The sequence below is a fragment of the Arachis stenosperma genome, chromosome 6 (genome assembly GCF_014773155.1).
Source record: "Arachis stenosperma cultivar V10309 chromosome 6, arast.V10309.gnm1.PFL2, whole genome shotgun sequence".
NCBI lineage: Eukaryota > Viridiplantae > Streptophyta > Magnoliopsida > Fabales > Fabaceae > Arachis > Arachis stenosperma.
The window spans coordinates 99,784,354-99,802,601 of record NC_080382.1 but is presented as its reverse complement, the minus strand read 5'-3'; the positions used below and the strand labels follow the sequence as shown (position 1 = coordinate 99,802,601).

Here is an 18,248-nt window from a genome sequence, read left to right as displayed (position 1 = left end):
CTCATGATGAGTGGGGTCTCTTGTGTGCTCCATCCTCTTCTTAGTGATGGGCTTGTCCTCATCAATGGGGGTGTCTCCTTCTATGTCAACTCCAACTGAATAACAGAGGTGACAAATGAGGTGAGGAAAGGCTAACCTTGCCAAGGTAGAGGACTTGTCCGCCACCTTATAGAGTTCTTGGGCTATAACCTCATGAACTTCCACTTCTTCTCCAATCATGATGCTATGAATCATGATGGCCCGGTCTAGAGTAACTTCGGACCGGTTGCTAGTGGGAATGATTGAGCGTTGGATAAACTCCAACCATCCTCTAGCCACGGGCTTGAGGTCATGCCTTCTTAGTTGAACCGGCTTCCCTCTTGAATCTCTCTTCCATTGGGCGCCCTCTTCACAAATGTCAGTGAGGACTTGGTCCAACCTTTGATCAAAGTTGACCCTTCTAGTGTAAGGATGTTCATCTCCTTGCATCATGGGCAAATTGAATGCCAACCTTACACTTTCCGGACTAAAATCCAAGTATTTCCCCCGAACCATAGTAAGATAATTCTTTGGAACCGGGTTCACACTTTGATCATGGTTCTTGGTGATCCATGCATTGGCATAGAACTCTTGAACCATTAAGATTCCGACTTGTTGAATGGGGTTGGTAAGAACTTCCCAACCTCTTCTTCGGATCTCATGTCGGATCTCCGGATATTCACTCTTTTTGAGTGAAAAAGGGACCTCGGGGATCACCTTCTTCAAGGCCACAACTTCATAGAAGTGGTCTTGATGCACCCTTGAGATGAATCTCTCCATCTCCCATGACTCGGAGGTAGAAGCTTTTGCCTTCCCTTTCCTCTTTCTAGAGGTTTCTCCGGCCTTGGATGCCATAAATGGTTATGGAAAAACGAAAAAGCAACGCTTTTACCACACCAAACTTAAAAGGTTTGCTCGTCCTCGAGCAAAAGAAGAAAGAAGAGAGTAGAAGAAGAAGAAATGGAGGAGAGGGAGATGGCTTTGTGGTTCGGCCAAAAGGAGAAGAAGTAGTGTTTAGGGTGTGTGAAAATGAAGAAGTGAAGAAGGGTTTTTATAGGGGTGAGGGGAGGGGTAGGGTTCGGCCATTATGGGTGGGTTTGAGAGGGAAAGTGGTTTGAATTTGAATGGTGAGGTAGGTGGGGTTTTATGAAGGATGGATGTGAGTGGTGAAGAGAAGATGGGATTTGATAGGTGAAGGGTTTTTGGGGAAGAGGTATTGAGGTGATTGGTGAATGGGGAAGAAGAGAGAGAGTGGTGGGGTTGGTGGGGATCCTGTGGGGTCCACAGATCCTGAGGTGTCAAGGAAAAGTCATCCCTGCACCAAATGGCATGCAAAATCACGTTTTGAGCCAATTCTGGCGTTAAATGCCAGGCTAGTGCCCATTTCTGGCGTTTAACGCCAGGTTCTTGCCCTTTCCTGGCGTTTAACGCCAGTCTGGTGCCCCTTTCTGGCGTTAAACGCCCAGAATGGTGCCAGACTGGGCGTTAAACGCCCATCTGCTAACCTTACTGGCGTTTAAACGCCGGTAGGTTCTTCCTCCAGGGTGTGCTGTTTTTCTTCCTATTTTTCATTCTGTTTTTGCTTTTTTCATTGATTTTGTGACTTCTTATGATCATCAACCTACAAAAAAAAAACATAAAATAACAAAAGAAAATAGTCAAAATATAATATTGGGTTGCCTCCCAACAAGCGCTTCTTTAGTGTCATTAGCTTGACAGAGGACTCTCATGGAGCCTCAGAAATGCTCAGAGCTATGTTGGAACCTCCCAACACCAAACTTAGAGTTTGAATGTGGGGGTTCAACACCAAACTTAGAGTTTGGTTGTGGCCTCCCAACACCAAACTTAGAGTTTGACTGTGGGGGCTCTGTTTGGCTCTGTTTTGAGAGAAGCTCTTCATGCATCCTCTCCATGATGACAGAGGGATATCCTTGAGCTTTAAACACCAAGGATTCTTCATTCACTTGAATGATCAACTCTCCTCTATCAACATCAATCACAGCCTTTGCTGTGGCTAGGAAGGGTCTGCCAAGGATAATGGATTCATCCATGCACTTCCCAGTCTCTAGGACTATAAAATCAGCAGGGATGTAGTGGTCTTCAATCTTCACCAAAACATCCTCTACAAGTCCATGAGCTTGTTTTCTTGAGTTGTCTGCCATCTCTAATGAGATTCTTGCAGCTTGCACCTCAAGGATCCCTATTTTCTCCATTACAGAGAGAGGCATGAGGTTTACACTTGACCCTAAGTCACACAGAGCCTTGTTGAAGGTCATGGTGCCTATGGTACAAGGTATTGAAAACTTCCCAGGATCCTGTCTCTTTTGAAGCGGTTTCTGCCTAGACAAGTCATCCAGTTCTTTGGTGAGCAAAGGGGGTTCATTCTCCCAAGTCTCATTTCCAAATAACTTGTCATTTAGCTTCATGATTGCTCCAAGGTATTTAGCAACTTGCTCTTCAGTGACATACTCATCCTCTTCAGAGGAAGAATACTCATTAGAGCTCATGAAAGGCAGAAGTAAGTCCAATGGAATCTCTATGATCTCATTTTGAGCCTCAGATTCCCATGGTTCCTCATTAGGGAACTCATTGGAGGCTAGTGCACGCCCATTGAGGTCTTCCTCAGTGGCGTTCACTTCCTCTCCTTCCTCTCCAAATTCGGCCATATTGATGGCCTTGCACTCTCCTTTTGGATTTTCTTCTGTATTGCTTGGAAGAGTACTAGGAGGGAGTTCAGTAACTTTCTTGCTCAGCTGTCCCACCTGTGCCTCCAAATTCCTAATGGAGGACCTTGTTTCAGTCATGAAACTTTGAGTGGTTTTGATTAGATCAGAGACCATGGTTGCTAAGTCAGAGTGGTTCTGCTTAGAATTCTCTGTCTGTTGCTGAGAAGATGATGGAAAAGGCTCGCCATTGCTAAACCTGTTTCTTCCACCATTATTGTTGTTGAAACCTTGTTGAGGTCTCTGTTGATCCTTCCATGAGAAATTTGGATGATTTCTCCATGAAGAATTATAGGTATTTCCATAGGGTTCTCCTAGGTAATTCACCTCTTCCATTGAAGGGTTCTCAGGATCATAAGCTTCTTCTTCAGATGAAGCATCCTTAGTACTACCTGGTGCATTTTGCATTCCAGACAGACTTTGAGAAATCAAATTGACTTGTTGAGTCAATATCTTGTTCTGAGCCAGAATGGCATTCAGAGTATCAATCTCAAGAACTCATTTCTTCTGATTAGTCCCATTGTTCACATGATTCCTTTCGGAAGTGTACATGAATTGGTTATTTGCAACCATTTCAATTAGCTCTTGAGCTTCTGTAGGCGTCTTCTTCAGATGAAGAGATCCTCCAGCAGAGCTATCCAAAGACATCTTGGATAGTTCAGAGAGACCATCATAGAAAATACCTATGATGCTCCATTCAGAAAGCATGTCAGAAGGACATTTTCTGATCAATTGTTTGTATCTTTCCCAAGCTTCATAGAGGGATTCTCCATCCTTCTGTCTGAAGGTTTGGACTTCCACTCTAAGCTTACTCAATTTTTGAGGTGGAAAGAACTTTGCCAAGAAGGCATTGACTAGCTTTTCCCATGAGTCCAGGCTTTCTTTAGGTTGTGAGTCCAACCATGTCCTAGCTCTGTCTCTTACAGCAAAAGGGAATAGCATAAGTATGTAGACCTCAGGGTCAACCCCATTAGTCTTGACAGTGTCACAGATTTGCAAGAACTCAGCCAAAAACTGATGAGGATCTTCCAATGGAAGTCCATGGAACTTGCAATTCTGTTGCATTAGAGAAACTAATTGAGGCTTAAGCTCAAAGTTGTTTGCTCTAATGGCAGGGATAGAGATGCTTCTCCCATAGAAGTCGGGAGTAGGTGCAGTAAAGTTACCCAGCACCTTCCTTGCATTGTTGGCATTGTTGTTGTTTTCGGCTGCCATGTGTTCTTCTTCTTTGAAGATTTCTGTTAGGTCCTCTGCAGAGAGTTGTGCCTTAGCTTCTCTTAGCTTTCGCTTCAAGGTCCTTTCAGGTTCAGGATCAGCTTCAACAAGAATGCCTTTGTCTTTGTTCCTGCTCATATGAAAGAGAAGAGAACAAGAAAGTATGGAATCCTCTATGTCACAGTATAGAGATTCCTTAAGGTGTCAGAGGAAAAGAAAAATGGAAGAAAGAAGTAGGAGAATTCGAACTTAGTGAGATAGAGTTCGAATTGTGCATTGAAGAGGAGTGATACTCCATAAATAGAAGGATGTGAGAAGAGGGAAAGAGCTTTTTTCGAAAATTAAGTAAAAGAATTTGAAAACATTTTGAAAAACACTAATTGATTTTCGAAAATAAGAGTGGGAAAGAAATCAAGTGATTTTTGAAAAAGATTTTGAAATTAAAAGTCAAAAAGATTTGATTGAAAACTGTTTTGAAAAAGATGAGGTTAAGAAGATATGATTGGTTTTAAAAATATGTGATTGAAAAGATATGATTTGAAAACAATTTTAAAAAGATTTGATTTTAAAAATTAATGACTTGCCTAACAAGAAAAGATATGATTCAAACATTAAACCTTTCTCAACAGAAAAGGCAACATACTTGAAATGTTCAATCAAATCATTAATTGTTAGCAAGTATCTTTGAAAAAGGAAAGAAATTGATTTTGAAAACATTTGATTGAAAAGATATGATTTGAAAAAGATTTGATTTTGAAAAACTTTGAAAACTTGAAAAAAATTGATTTGAAAACAAAATCCTCCCCCTTGTGCCATCCTGGCGTTAAACGCCCAGAATGGTGCACATTCTGGCGTTTAACGCCCAATGCACTACCTTTTTGGGCGTTAAACGCCCAACCAGGCACCCTGGCTGGCGTTTAAACGCCAGTCTGTCCTTCTTCACTGGGCGTTTTGAACGCCCAGCTTTTTCTGTGTAATTCCTCTGCTGCATGTTCTGAATCTTCAGTTCCCTGTACTATTGACTTGAAAATAGAACCAAGATCAAATAAATAATGCATGCAAGACACCAAACTTAAAATTAGACACTAGACTCAAACAAGAAACATAAAATATTTTTGGTTTTTATGATTTTGAAATTTTTTTGGATTTTTCGAAAATTAAGTGGAAAAGAAAATAAAGGTATCAAAATTCTTAATGAGAATTCCAGGAATCATGCAATGTTAGTCTAAAGCTTTAGTCTAAAGGAATTAGACATGGTTAGCCAAGCTTCAGCAGGACATTGCATTCAAGAGCTAAATTGATGAGAATCAATCAGCTTTGGTGATGGTAAGAACATCACCTTGAAACACTAGAATTCACTCTTAAGAATTCTGAAAAATACCTAATCTAAGCAACAAGATGAACCGTCAGTTGTCCATACTCGAACAATCCCCGGCAACGGCGCCAAAAACTTGGTGCACGAAATTGTGATCACTACAACTCCGCACAACTAACCAGCAAGTGCACTGGGTCGTCCAAGTAATAAACCTTACGCGAGTAAGGGTCGATCCCACGGAGATTGTTGGTATGAAGCAAGCTATGGTCACCTTGTAAATCTTAGTCAGGCAGACTCAAATGGGTATAGATGATGAATAAAACATAAAGATAAAGATAGAGATACTTATGTAATTCATTGGTAGGAACTTTAGATAAGCGTATGAAGATGCCTTCCCTTCCGTCTCTCTGCTTTCCTACTGTCTTCATCCAATCCTTCTTACTCCTTTCCATGGCAAGCTTATGCAAGGGTTTCACCGTTGTCAGTGGCTACCTCCCATCCTCTCAGTGGAAATGTTCAACGCACCCTGTCACGGCACGGCTATCCATCTGTCGGTTCTCGATCAGGCCGGAATAGAATCCAGTGATTCTTTTGCGTCTGTCACTAACGCCCCGCCCTCAGGAGTTTGAAGCACGTCACAGTCATTCAATCATTGAATCCTACTCAGAATACCACAGACAAGGTTAAACCTTCCGGATTCTCTTGAATGCCGCCATCAGTTCTTGCCTATACCACGAAGATTCCGGTTAAGAAATCCAAGAGATAAACATTAGAGCCTTGTTTGCTTGTAGAACAGAAGTGGTTGTCAGGCACTCGTTCATAGGTGAGAATGATGATGAGTGTCACATAATCATCACATTCATCATGTTCTTGGGTGCAAATGAATATCTTGGACAAAGAACAAGCGGAATTGAATAGAAGAACAATAGTAATTGCATTAATACTCGAGGTACAGCAGAGCTCCACACCTTAATCTATGGTGTGTAGAAACTCCACCGTTGAAAATACATAAGAACAAGGTCTAGGCATGGTCGTGAGGCCAGCCTCCCAAAGTGATCAAAAGATCTCAAGAACAAAAGATTCCAAAGATCAGAAGATGAAAATACAATAGTAAAAAGGTCCTACTTATAGGAAACTAGTAGCCTAAGGGTTACAAAGATGAGTAAATGACATAAAAATCCACTTCCGGGCCCACTTGGTGTGTGCTTGGGCTGAGCAATGAAGCATTTTTCGTGTAGAGACTCTTCTTGGAGTTAAACGCCAGCTTTGGTGCCAGTTTGGGCGTTTAACTCCCATTCTTGTGCCAGTTCCGGCGTTTAACGCTGGGAATTCTGAGGGTGTCTTTGAACGCCGATTTGGGCCATCAAATCTTGGGCAAAGTATAGACTATCATATATTGCTGGAAAGCCCAGGATGTCTACTTTCCAACGCCGTTGAGAGCGCGCCAATTGGGCTTCTGTAGCTCCAGAAAATCCACTTCGAGTGCAGGGAGGTCAGAATCCAACAGCATCTGCAGTCCTTTTCAGTCTCTGAATCAGATTTTTGCTCAGGTCCCTCAATTTCAGCCAGAAAATACCTGAAATCACAGAAAAACACACAAACTCATAGTAAAGTCCAGAAAAGTGAATTTTAACTAAAAACTAATAAAAATATACTAAAAACTAAACCAAATATACTAAAACATACTAAAAACAATGCCAAAAAGCGTACAAATTATCCGCTCATCATATTTCCAAATCACTATAAAAGTCTTTACAACCATATAGAGAGGATTATTAGCAATTTTTACTGGAGGAGTAAGGAAGGGGAGAGAAAGATACACTCGGTAGCTTGGGATAAGATGTGTAAGTCAAAAGAGGATGGAAGGCTAGGTTTCCAAAGCTTTGAGGCTTTTAACCAAGTGCTTTTGGCTAAACAAGGATGGCACTTAATCAAAAATCCAGAATCACTCACGGCCAGAATGCTTAAAACTAAATATTATGCTAGAAAAAAATTCACTAACTCAGACAGGGGATATAATCCTAGTTATACATGGAGAAGCATATGGGAAACAAAGTGGGTGCTAGAGCTGGGTGGATTGTGAAAAAATAGCTCAGGAAGGAATACAAAGATTTGGAGAGATCCGTGACTTCCTAACCAAAACGGGTTCAAATTGTGGAGCACAAGAACAGACTTTGATAAGGAAACCACAGTGGATAGCCTAATTGATTAAGAAGACAGAACATGGAACCAGAAGATAATCAATAATACTTTCCTACCTTTTGAAGTTGAGAAAATTCTAGAGCCACCTTTAGATATTCATGCATGGGAAGATAGCTACTATTAGAAGTACAATAAAAAAAGAGATTATGAGGTAAAGAGAGCTTACCACCTCATCAGAAGTCATAACCAGACTGCAGTTCACATTAGCACCCGAATCTAAGTAGAGCAAAAATTTTGGAAAAAATTTTGGAAGATGAGAATACCCTTGAGAGCCCAGAAATTCATCTGGAGACAGATAAACTGGTCAATACCTACAAAGCCAAATTTATAGAAGAGAGGCGTGAGAGGAATTGCAGTGTGCCCTAGGTGCTGGAAAAAGGAAGAGGCATATTCTCACCTATTCAGGAACTGCAATTGGACGAGGCATTTCTGGTTTATTTTCCCATTTATGCTCAGAACGGAAACAGCGACCAACATCTCCAACATCTCCCTGCAACAATGGATTCAATCGATGCTCAATCATTTCGGGGATGAATGGGGTAAGCTCTTCCTTTGTTGTCTTCACGCAATTTGGCTCGATAGAAACAAATTAATCTTTAATCAGGAACACTCTCCACCAGAAGCTCTACTGGAGAAAGTGCACCAAGCCTTCACGGAAGCAACCAAGCCCGACCTGCACGTCCCCTTGCTGCAAAGAACACCTCCGAGAAGCCAAAGTGTGAGTGAATGGATGGCTCTAAAGCAAGGTAGATACAAAGTCAATGTAGATGCTACCATCATTAATGAAAGGAAAGGAGGAGTTGGTGTTGTAATTAGGGACTGGGAAGGGGGTGGTTGTGCTTGTTGCCACGTTGGAAGTTGTTGCATCATTTTCAGTTATAGAGGAAGAAACATGGGCTATCTTTATGGGCTTGAGTTTGGTAGCACAAGGGTGTTTTTTGGAGGTAGAAGTGAAACGGAATAATATTGAAGTAATACAAGTTTTGAAGCTACACAAATCTTTACAGGTCCTTCGACACTATCATAGAAAACTGTAAAATCTTTTTAAATAGTTTTAGGTTTTATAATTTTACACATGTGAAAAGAAATGAAAATTCAGTAGCACACTGGTTGCCCACGGTATCCTCCAACCCAGCAAGTCAATGACTAATCCGTCGCGGATCGAAGCTCCATTTAAGGGTCTGTCGCTGGCCAATGGGTTGCTGCATGCACAAAACGAGATTCGATGCCCCAACACTTGTTTAAACGGACGAGTGAGTGATGAACGGATTTTTTGATGGTTTAGAATTTCAATAATGAAATCTCGTTGTAGAGTATAGTATCCAAACCAATAATAATCCTTTCATACAAAAATTTTGTTTGTCACAAGTACAAACCCCTTAAAATCTATAAACCGAAGTATTTAAACCTCGGGTTGTCTCTCAAAGGAATTACAGGATAGTGTTCTTGTCATTGGTTATGGATTGTATATTTTGGGGTTTTGGATAAGAAACAAGAAAAGTAAATGACAATAAAATTCTAATAATAAAAGTGGTCTTGGCTAGGTTTAGTGGTCAAGGATCTCTATCCTAATCATTAACCACAATATGAGAATTGGCAAGGACCAATCCCATTAAGTCATCCTCTAACTAGTAGTAAAGGAAAGTCAAATGAGTTATATCAATCCTAGTCCATAAGTCCTAACTCTCCACCAATTGAATTAGTGAGAACTAGAGTCAATGGCTCCCAATCATCAATCACTCGGTCATTAGTAACTCAAGAGTTCCTAAATTACCATCCCAAACCAAGAGCATAAAATTCTATCCTAAAATCCAACCAAGCATTCTATCAAACACTTGGAAGGCACAAAAGAAAAGCATAGTAAAATCACAATAAGAATGAATTCTAACAATAATTAAATGCAAGGAATTAACAACAACAATCAAGAAAATCACAATTAACATGAATTACCTCAAATTGCATTAAAAGAAAAATAAAAGAACAAAAGTAGATCCACAACAAAGTATAAGAACAAAATAGAAAAGATCACAACAAAAGAGTAGAGGAGCAAGATGTAACAACAAGGAATTGAATGGGAAAAGTAGATGAAAGCAAAGATTAAAACCTAGATCTAGAAATTCTACCTAAACCTAATCTTAATTCTAGAGAGAAGTGGGAGCTTCTCCCTCTAAAACTAAACTAAAACTAACTAAATTTCTAGAATGATTCCAAGATGAATGAATGATAATTTCCCCCTTCAATCCTTGCCTCTTTTAAGCATTTTGGCGCCAAAGTTGGTTCCAGACTGGACCCCATAGCTCCTCAGAAATCGCTGGGCACGATTTCACTCAAAAATCACGTGCCATCATCGGCGCGTACGCGCACAGCACGCGTATGCGTCTCTGGAGCTTTTCGCAATCCACGCAGAAGCGCACAGTGCGCGCGCGCATCCATGTGCGTTTTCCAAATCTTTGACTTTTCATGATTTCTCCATTTTGCATGCTTTCCTCTTCACTCCTTTGATCCATTCCTAACCCTATTCAATCTGAAATCACTAACGAACACATCAAGGCATCTAGTGGAATCAAAGGGAGATTAAAACTATCAAATTAAGGACTTAAAAAGCATGTTTTTACACTTAAGCACAAATATGGAGACAATTATAAAATCATACTATTTCATTGAATAAATGTGAAGAAAGGTCAACAAATTCAACACAAGATAAATCATATAAATAGAGTTTATCAGTGAGCTGACCACTTGACCAACCCAAATTAATTTATTAAGCCAAATTTACTATGGCTAGAAGAAACTCCTATAATTATTTGTATCTTGGTCCATGTTAATATTATGGGCCTCCCTTCTTAATATAAATCTTTCCTTCAAAAAAAAAAAAGAAAAAACAAGATAATACTAAAACACACATAAGAAATTTCACTCACTAGCTACTTGCGTTGTGAGATTATCAAGCTTTTACTTTATCCTTTGGAAAATTAATCACGTCATGGGTAGGTGGGTGATCTGATAGATATGAGCTACAAAGCACTTAGTGGTGGATTTTGGTTAGGTAAAAACTGTAGGTAGTGTGCATATGCGTGAAGTGAGATTTTTGAATCTAAGCATGAGAATCGACAAGGTTATTAAGATGAAGCGAACCAGATTAGATTATATTCTCTTCAAAAGAACAAAAGACACACAATCACATGCACATGCTAAACCAACCACACAGACACACCATCTTTTGTCTTCTCTACTACTCTTTCATTTGACTTTCTCTTATTATCCCAACCCGTTGACCGTACCCTCAAGCCTGCTTCTGTCCATGCACATATATATCTTATATCCGTATTTTGTACTATTATTATCATATGAATTAACGATATAAACACAATAATGTAAAATGATCTTATTTAATTTAATATTTATAATTTTATATATATATAATATTTATAATTATATATTTATTATTTCTAATATTATTTAACTGTTTTAATAGTAATTAAAAATATAAAATGAAATAATTTAAATTAAATAAATTTGAGTTGTGAATTTTTATTATCTTTTAAATATTTTTCTTATGATATATCCTCCTTCGTAATCTTCATCTTTCATGGGAATTTAATTATTTAATTAGGCATACTCCATTATTCAATAGTACGTAACCCATTATTTCACTAGAGTCATGGTCACGGCTAGGCTTAATGGCTTACATTGTTGTTATCGTACGGCACCACATGCATTGAATACCAAGGAAGTTTGATTTAGTTTCAACTTCAATAATAGCTGGCCACTAATTAATTAAAGTGAGATCCATGTGCAAATGGGATAAGAAAAAACAAATGGATTCACACATAAGGTTCGTTTGTGGTGTTCATCAGCGTGTAGGGAACCCCTCGTTCCCTCCATTTCCCACCTCAACGTGCCCATGTACTCTTTTATCATTTAATTTCATCAATTATGGGAATCAATTTCGGGTTTCGTTACTTCCAATGATAGAATCAATCAAATTTTATTGCTAAACTACTTGCTATAAAGATACAATAATGATTAACCATATGTATGTTATGCCTTTATCCTTTGTCTATTATCTATCTGTTTTATTTAGATTTTGCTCGAAATTTTAATTTATGTAAGAAATAAGAAAAGAAAAGTGTAGTAAATAAAGAATTAAAACTACAAAACTTGTATTTATGAACAATAAGTTACAATTGAAGGAAAATTATTCCAGTCAAAACTGCTATAAGGATTATTAGTTTATTACCAAGATTAGATTGTTGGAATCAATGGGACGGATAGAGGTTTCTCTTCTCAAACTGCAAGGCAAGGGGCGCCACTCCATCACCGCACCACGTACAACTCCACAGGTATTACATTTAAAAACTCTAATAGTATATAAAATTATGCAATGTGGTATAAAAAATTATCAACGCATATAACGAGCTTGGATTTTTTATTAGGAGACATAGATAATTTATTATAAAATACCTAAATTTATATATGCGTATTAAATACTAGTAAACAACTAAATAATTTATTTTTATTTAAAATATATTTAAATAATCTCATAATATTATTACATATTAAATATTAGTACTCAAAAATTAACATACATCTTTGACAAAAAACAATATTTAAAGATATAAACAACAAATAAGCTTTTGAATAATTTAAAACATAACAAAAATTAATTAAAAAAGTTATATTTTTTATAAGTGAAAAAAAACTTTTAGATTTAATTGAAATTTTTGTGCGACATTTTAATAACTATTTGAAAAGTGTACAGAAAAAATTAAAATAAAATTAAATTTGATTTCTAATCCTCTTTATTTTTCAAAAGAAAATTGGTTGTTGACAATAAAAGAAATTAAAAAAAATCACTTGCCTTAAAATTAAAAAATTTTAACGATGAAAATATCTTATTTTTTTAATAATATTAACAAAAATTATATCAAAATTTAATTTTTAACATTTTTATTAGAATATTTATTAATATCTAATTTTTGTATTTTTTAAAATTTTCAGAGATTTATTTATAATTTATAGCGTTTAAAATTATTTTTATAAGTAATATAAATTTTTTAATATCATTTTCCCAGTTCACTTTTATTTTTATTTGTATAAATGTGGTGAATCAAGCACCTTGGATGATGAGTCAAAAATTGATATTAAAAAACAATTTTATCTCTTTTTTTTATATTTATTAAAATTAATTGCATTAAGATAAGATATTGCCCGCATTATACATGTTAAGGATGAAATCTCAATCCCATTAAATTGATCTTAGGATAATGCTAGTCGAAATAAAAAAATACTCTTAAAAACATTTAATTAGATTTTATTAACAAAATTATTTGTTCAATTAGTATTTCTGTAAATTAAATTTCCTCGGCCTTTTCTTAAAATCTAAAAGAAATCTCGATCGGTGATTAAAATATCTCAAATCATTGAATAATCAAATACATCTCTTGCTGCTCTGAACAGAAATTCATAGAATCCGTGTCAGGTTTACATTCATGAAGCATATATAAGCATATATATAATGTGTGATCATGATTATATTCCACATGAATTGTGATTATCGAACCTATATTAGTCGGTTAACGTATGTATATATGGCATGTGCCTAACGCCGCTTGCTGCTGCTAGCTTCCCCCACCATACTTATCATCTATCAATAATTAAATAATAATGCACAATAATGAGTCGATGAAAAACGAATCAACATGATTATTAAGCACAATAACATGAAACTCAAAGGAGAAACAGACACCATCTTCTTTATCTAGTTTCGTAGTTGCTTCCTGGGCTCACTATGTTACACGCATAAATGCACAAATTCAATTTTTATGCCACGAAATCATATAACTTAATAATTGAACTGAAGAAAACAAGAGTAGGATAATCCACCTACAGCTACTACTACCCCATTTGCAAAGATGCACCATTATTTAGAGCTCATCTATCACACACTTTTTTTTTGTTTAGTGCACTGTGCACGCTTTAGCTAACACATATAGTGTTCCTTTTGGTATAATTACCAAACCCCCCCCCCCCCCCCCCCTTATTTTCATAGTCGAGTCACGTGGACTCCGACCTCCGCTACCAACCAACTCACTTTCTTCCACAACATCAAAAGACCCTTTTGTGAAAGAGTCATGTTCTTAAGCATGTTTTTTAGTGTATTTTTAACTTTTAGGAACTTGTGAAATTGAGACGGAAAAACAGGTGTACCGAAAGGCCAAAAGTTCCGAGTTAGATGTAGAGAGGACACCCCAACCAAATAAACAAGATGGAAATGCAGCCTAACTTAACTGGCAAGAAAAAAAAAAAGAAAAAGAAAAAGAAAAAAAAAGGAACAAAACTACAAAAGTTACATTATTAATTAGATGCATATTAACACTATTGCCCTATGCTATTTGGTGTAGCCAAAACAAGAAACAAAATTAATAATGATGGTGACAACGATGATAACAGCAGTGGTCTATTTGTAATGGCCCAGAATGACAAAGCAACGAGCCTTTTCTTTCGGTGGTCCTTATTATGTTGTTACTATTAGTAATTTACCTATTTAATTTATTACCTTTGTGAATTAATCTTTATAAGTTGTCTATATCTTCGTTTCCCTCTCCATCGTTCACTGCTTATCCTTGGATGATTTCATGTCGGATCTGGTTTGGTTGTATGAACAAATTTGTGGTGGTGATTCATATCCATACAGAATGTTTGGAAACAGATTTCTACTCAACCAACTGTTAAGGAGACGTTGACTGCTTGATGGTTTCTTCGGTTGAGTAGGAGAACTTGTCAATGCCAAAATACAGTTAGAAAAAAAATAGAGGGAACCATAATAATTTGTCGTTGAATTCTTGACTTTGGGAAAAATGAAATACCTTGCATGTAAAAAGACTAAATAAAAATATCTTTTAAATTGAATAGAAGTCATAAGCACGTCTTTTTTAAAAAAATATTCGATAGTTTTGTTAGATTACAGAAGATTTTAGCCCCAAAATGCCAATGCTGCAACGCCGCAAGTTATAATGCCGTATTTATTAGCAATAATGCTAGGTAAACAAAATTAAAATTTTTTACTATAGTACATGTGAGTAATGTGACTTGCCAAACTATAATGGTGAAAAATTAAAGCAACCATGTGGATATATTACTTAGGCTATTAAAAACGTTATTCTCTATAAGCTGTTTACGAAGAATATGGATGGTTGTCTTTATTTACAATTTAGAGAGAGAGAGAGAGAGAGGGGGAGAGGGAGAGGGAGAGATTTCAGGGACAAGATTATTTAATGTGAAAAGAGAAAAAAAATTGAGCCAAAAAAAGGTTCTATAAATAAAATTATGTATTTATATATAATTTTCTAATATAGTATTCAATAGTTATGAAAAAAATAGTAATGATGTTTTTAGTCAGCATTTTTTAATTTTTTTTCTTTCTCTTAAATTTTTGTCCATTTATTATTTATTGGCTAATATTGCTTTAAAAAATAATTTCCTAACAACACTATTTTTGTGCATTTATTAGTAATTTGATTACAAATATAAATGTACTTTAATAATATTATTTATAAAATTTGAATAGAAATGTTGATTAATTTCAGTTTTGCATGAAATAAAGCCAAATGTTTTATTCACTTATGGAAGTGAAATAGAGAAAAAGGTTAAATTTTACTCTGTCGGTGATGATGGACAAAATAATATGCTTAGTCATATGCAAACCATAGAGCAGGTAGGGTTGGTTCCTTGAGTACTTGAAGACACACAAGACACGCATATAATTGCAACTAACACATACCTTTATCTTATCATCTTTCCCCTTCATAAAGGAATTGATCCCTCATGCCATAATCAAGCTCAATCAGAACGAAAGAAACGAATAATAGACGAAAAAAGGCACTACTTTTGCTTTTACACACGGAATAAACAAAGAAAGCTCCCATAAAGAAGAATCACATCATATGATATTCAAGAAAAACACACGAAACCGCATATAGGACAGCAGTTACCGTCTTCATATTTATATCATTGTTCATTGATGAACTAATCATACAATGAGATAATCTGTTCCTGCAATAATGCATTATTTCTAGAAATTAAATTTGTCAACCAAGATAAAATAAAATTCAATGAGTTCTGTCTGATCTGCTCAATAAATAAAAAGCAAAAGAGAAACACGATCCTGTAGTGCCCATTTCTAAACCCATCACCTCCGTATCACTGGATAAATATTAAATGACTACACCTATATTTTATCGTATCCAAGTAATGAATTTAGGTTGAGTATAAAAAAATGGCATACAAGAATAAATTAAAAGACGTCACCGGCAGCTACAACCACATGCACATTCCAATAAGCACTGTGGTGTCAGTGCCGCTGTTCCCGCCGCCAGTATCTCGGACGCAGAATCGGTGGCAATGTAACTAACAGCGAGCAGTATTAGTCACATTTTACAATCACAAGTTTTGAAACCTCTACATAAATTAAACTAAACACTCTTTTGGCAATTCTGAGGCCTAAACCCAAACCTCTGATTCTCCAAATCATACTCAACGTAGTAATTCTGCTGCTGGTAGTTCCCCAATATGATCGACGGTCCCCCGGCCCTGGCAGGGCCGGCCGAACCGCCATCCGTGACAATTGTAAGACATGCCACGTCAGCACGACCAACCAAGGAGAAATAATCGGCCACGGGAAGCGTCATTTTGGCGCCGCCCTTGAACTGAAAGGTGAGCTCCGGCAACGGCACTGTCTTCGATCCCTTGAAATCGAAGCAAGGACTTAAGCCTGATTGGTCCTCCACGTCCTTCGCCCTCGTGAAATTCTTCATCTGCTTCTCGAATTCCTTTGCTACGACCTCGAACACCGGCTTCTCCATGAACGTGAACGTTGACCCTGAGTCAACGATGGTGCCGCCGTTCCCGTCCAAACCGGGCTCCAATAATGCATAAGGAGCCTTCACCCTCTTCCCGCCGACGAGGATCTTCCGGAGAGTAACGTAGTAGTATTCCCCGAATGCCGAATTGTTCGCCGCGGCGGGGTTCGCACGGAACGGCGTGTAGCTGACGCCGGCGGTCTTGGAGCCGCCGGAGGAACCAATGTGCAAGATGAGGTCGCTTTTCACCGGCGCGTCGTCGAAGCGGTGAGAGACCAGACAGTAAGAGAATCTCTTGAGGTTCATCTGCGACGGCAATGACTCCTTCCCGCGTCCAAATCCGGCAATCCCGGAGGGTTGCCGGACCGAGAGGATTGAGCAGCCAACGAGAAAATCGGTGACAATTTTTCCGGGAAAATCGAGATTGTCCAGTAGCAGGAGACCGGCGGTTGAGCCCAATCCGTATTGTATCATGTAAGCAGGGCAGTTGAGCGCGCAGTTGGGGGATCCAGGTTGGCAGCCGGGGCAGCGGGATTGAGGATCGGAACCGAAAATCCAGTCACATTTGGGATTGGTGCAGCCGACGAATCTGGCAGTTGAAGAGTTCTTGGGAATGAAGGTGTGGATGTTGGAAGGGTCGATGTTGGGGAAGTTGCAATTGGAGCAGAGGTAGCGTGAGGAACAGGGGAACCAGACGAGGCTGCTTCCAGTGTCGAGAACGAAGGGGAATGTCTGCGGTGGTGTTCCGAAACTGAGGTCTACGGAGTAGCCGCCGTAGCTCTTTGCGAATACTGGGGTGGTGACATATTCGCTACTTTTGCGGTTCTTGAGGTGGTGAGCCCTGGAGAGAGAAGCAGAGGCCGCAAATTTAAGGGCTTGTAATAAAGGTTGAGAAGCGGAAGATGAAGAGGAGGGTTGGTTTGTGAAGAATGGAGAAAGAGAGAGTTTAATGGTGTTGGATGAAGAGGATAATGGGGTCAGAGAAAGGAGAGTGAGAGAGAGAGTGCAGAGAATGTGAAAGTAAGTAGCCATTGTGAAGGGGGGGGATGGGGGATGTTGTTGGTGTTTGTGCTTTGTTGTGTTAGTTTATTATTTATAAATGAGGTGGGAACCAACGGGCAAACTGTAAGTGGGGGTTGTACTTTGTAGAGTGGCTGAGTGAGTTTAGGGGCTGATGGAATTCAGAATTGTCCTCCCTGCGCGTGGAAAATAACATGAATTGCCATTCACGCCAACGGTAGTTTTTGACTTGTCAGGTCTTATATTGTCTTAACGCGCCTGAAGCCTGAAGCCTGAAGCCTGAAGCCTGAAGCCATCCATGTAGGTATCTGTTTTGAAGCACACAGTAACTTTCAGTGTTTGGATGCACATCTTCTGTTTTCATTTTATGAAAATTACATTCTGGCCCTACAAGTTTCATGTGTTCACATAATGATCCTTTTAAATAGGTTTTATTCTTTTGCAACTAAGCTGCAAGAAATTTCCTCGTTTTTTCTATTTCTTCAATTCTTCAAGTCCTCACTTCCCCACCACCTAACCCAAAACAATTTTCGTGCGTTCTCTAGTGTGCCAAATTCTTGGTCGTGAGTGTCTTCATCAATATCATCTTCCCAAACCCTGAGAAAAGTAGGGTTGTCTATTACCCAAAATTTCTCCTTAACGGTCAACTGTGGGTTGTGTTGTGGGACATTCATACTAGAAGCGACTTCGTCATTTCTGTGATAAGTTCGATACCCAGTTTCATATTCATGTTCTTATCTTTGAATGTAATTGAATGAATTGGTTTATAGCAAGGCAATTGGAATTTCAGATATAGGGTTTGTGTACTTGTTTTTGCAATGTTAATTGTAAGTGCTTTAGGTTTTGATTTTTGAGTTAAATTATGTTGGGGACAGGAAATCTTGCTTTTTTGTG

At 38.1% G+C, this 18,248-nt stretch overlaps 1 protein-coding gene and 1 non-coding gene across 2 annotated transcripts; one reads left to right on the top strand and one right to left on the bottom strand.

The window, feature by feature from the left end:
* The first annotated feature begins 3,443 nt into the window (after positions 1–3,443).
* On the top strand, positions 3,444–3,551 carry LOC130937380 (small nucleolar RNA R71). Its single transcript, XR_009068603.1, has one exon. It is a non-coding gene; the product is annotated as a small nucleolar RNA R71 (small nucleolar RNA).
* Positions 3,552–15,573: 12,022 nt separating this feature from the next.
* On the bottom strand, positions 15,574–17,410 carry LOC130932810 (probable aspartyl protease At4g16563). Its single transcript, XM_057862225.1, has one exon. It carries the CDS (start codon positions 17,364–17,366, stop codon positions 15,948–15,950), a length of 1,419 nt encoding a protein of 472 aa, XP_057718208.1. The 5' UTR covers positions 17,367–17,410; the 3' UTR covers positions 15,574–15,947.
* Between the last annotated feature and the right edge of the window lie 838 nt (positions 17,411–18,248).

Excerpts from the sequence above, each read along its gene's own strand:
- LOC130932810 (XM_057862225.1), bottom strand. The coding sequence starts at position 17,366 with ATGGCTACTTACTTTCACATTCTCTGCACTCTCTCTCTCACTCTCCTT.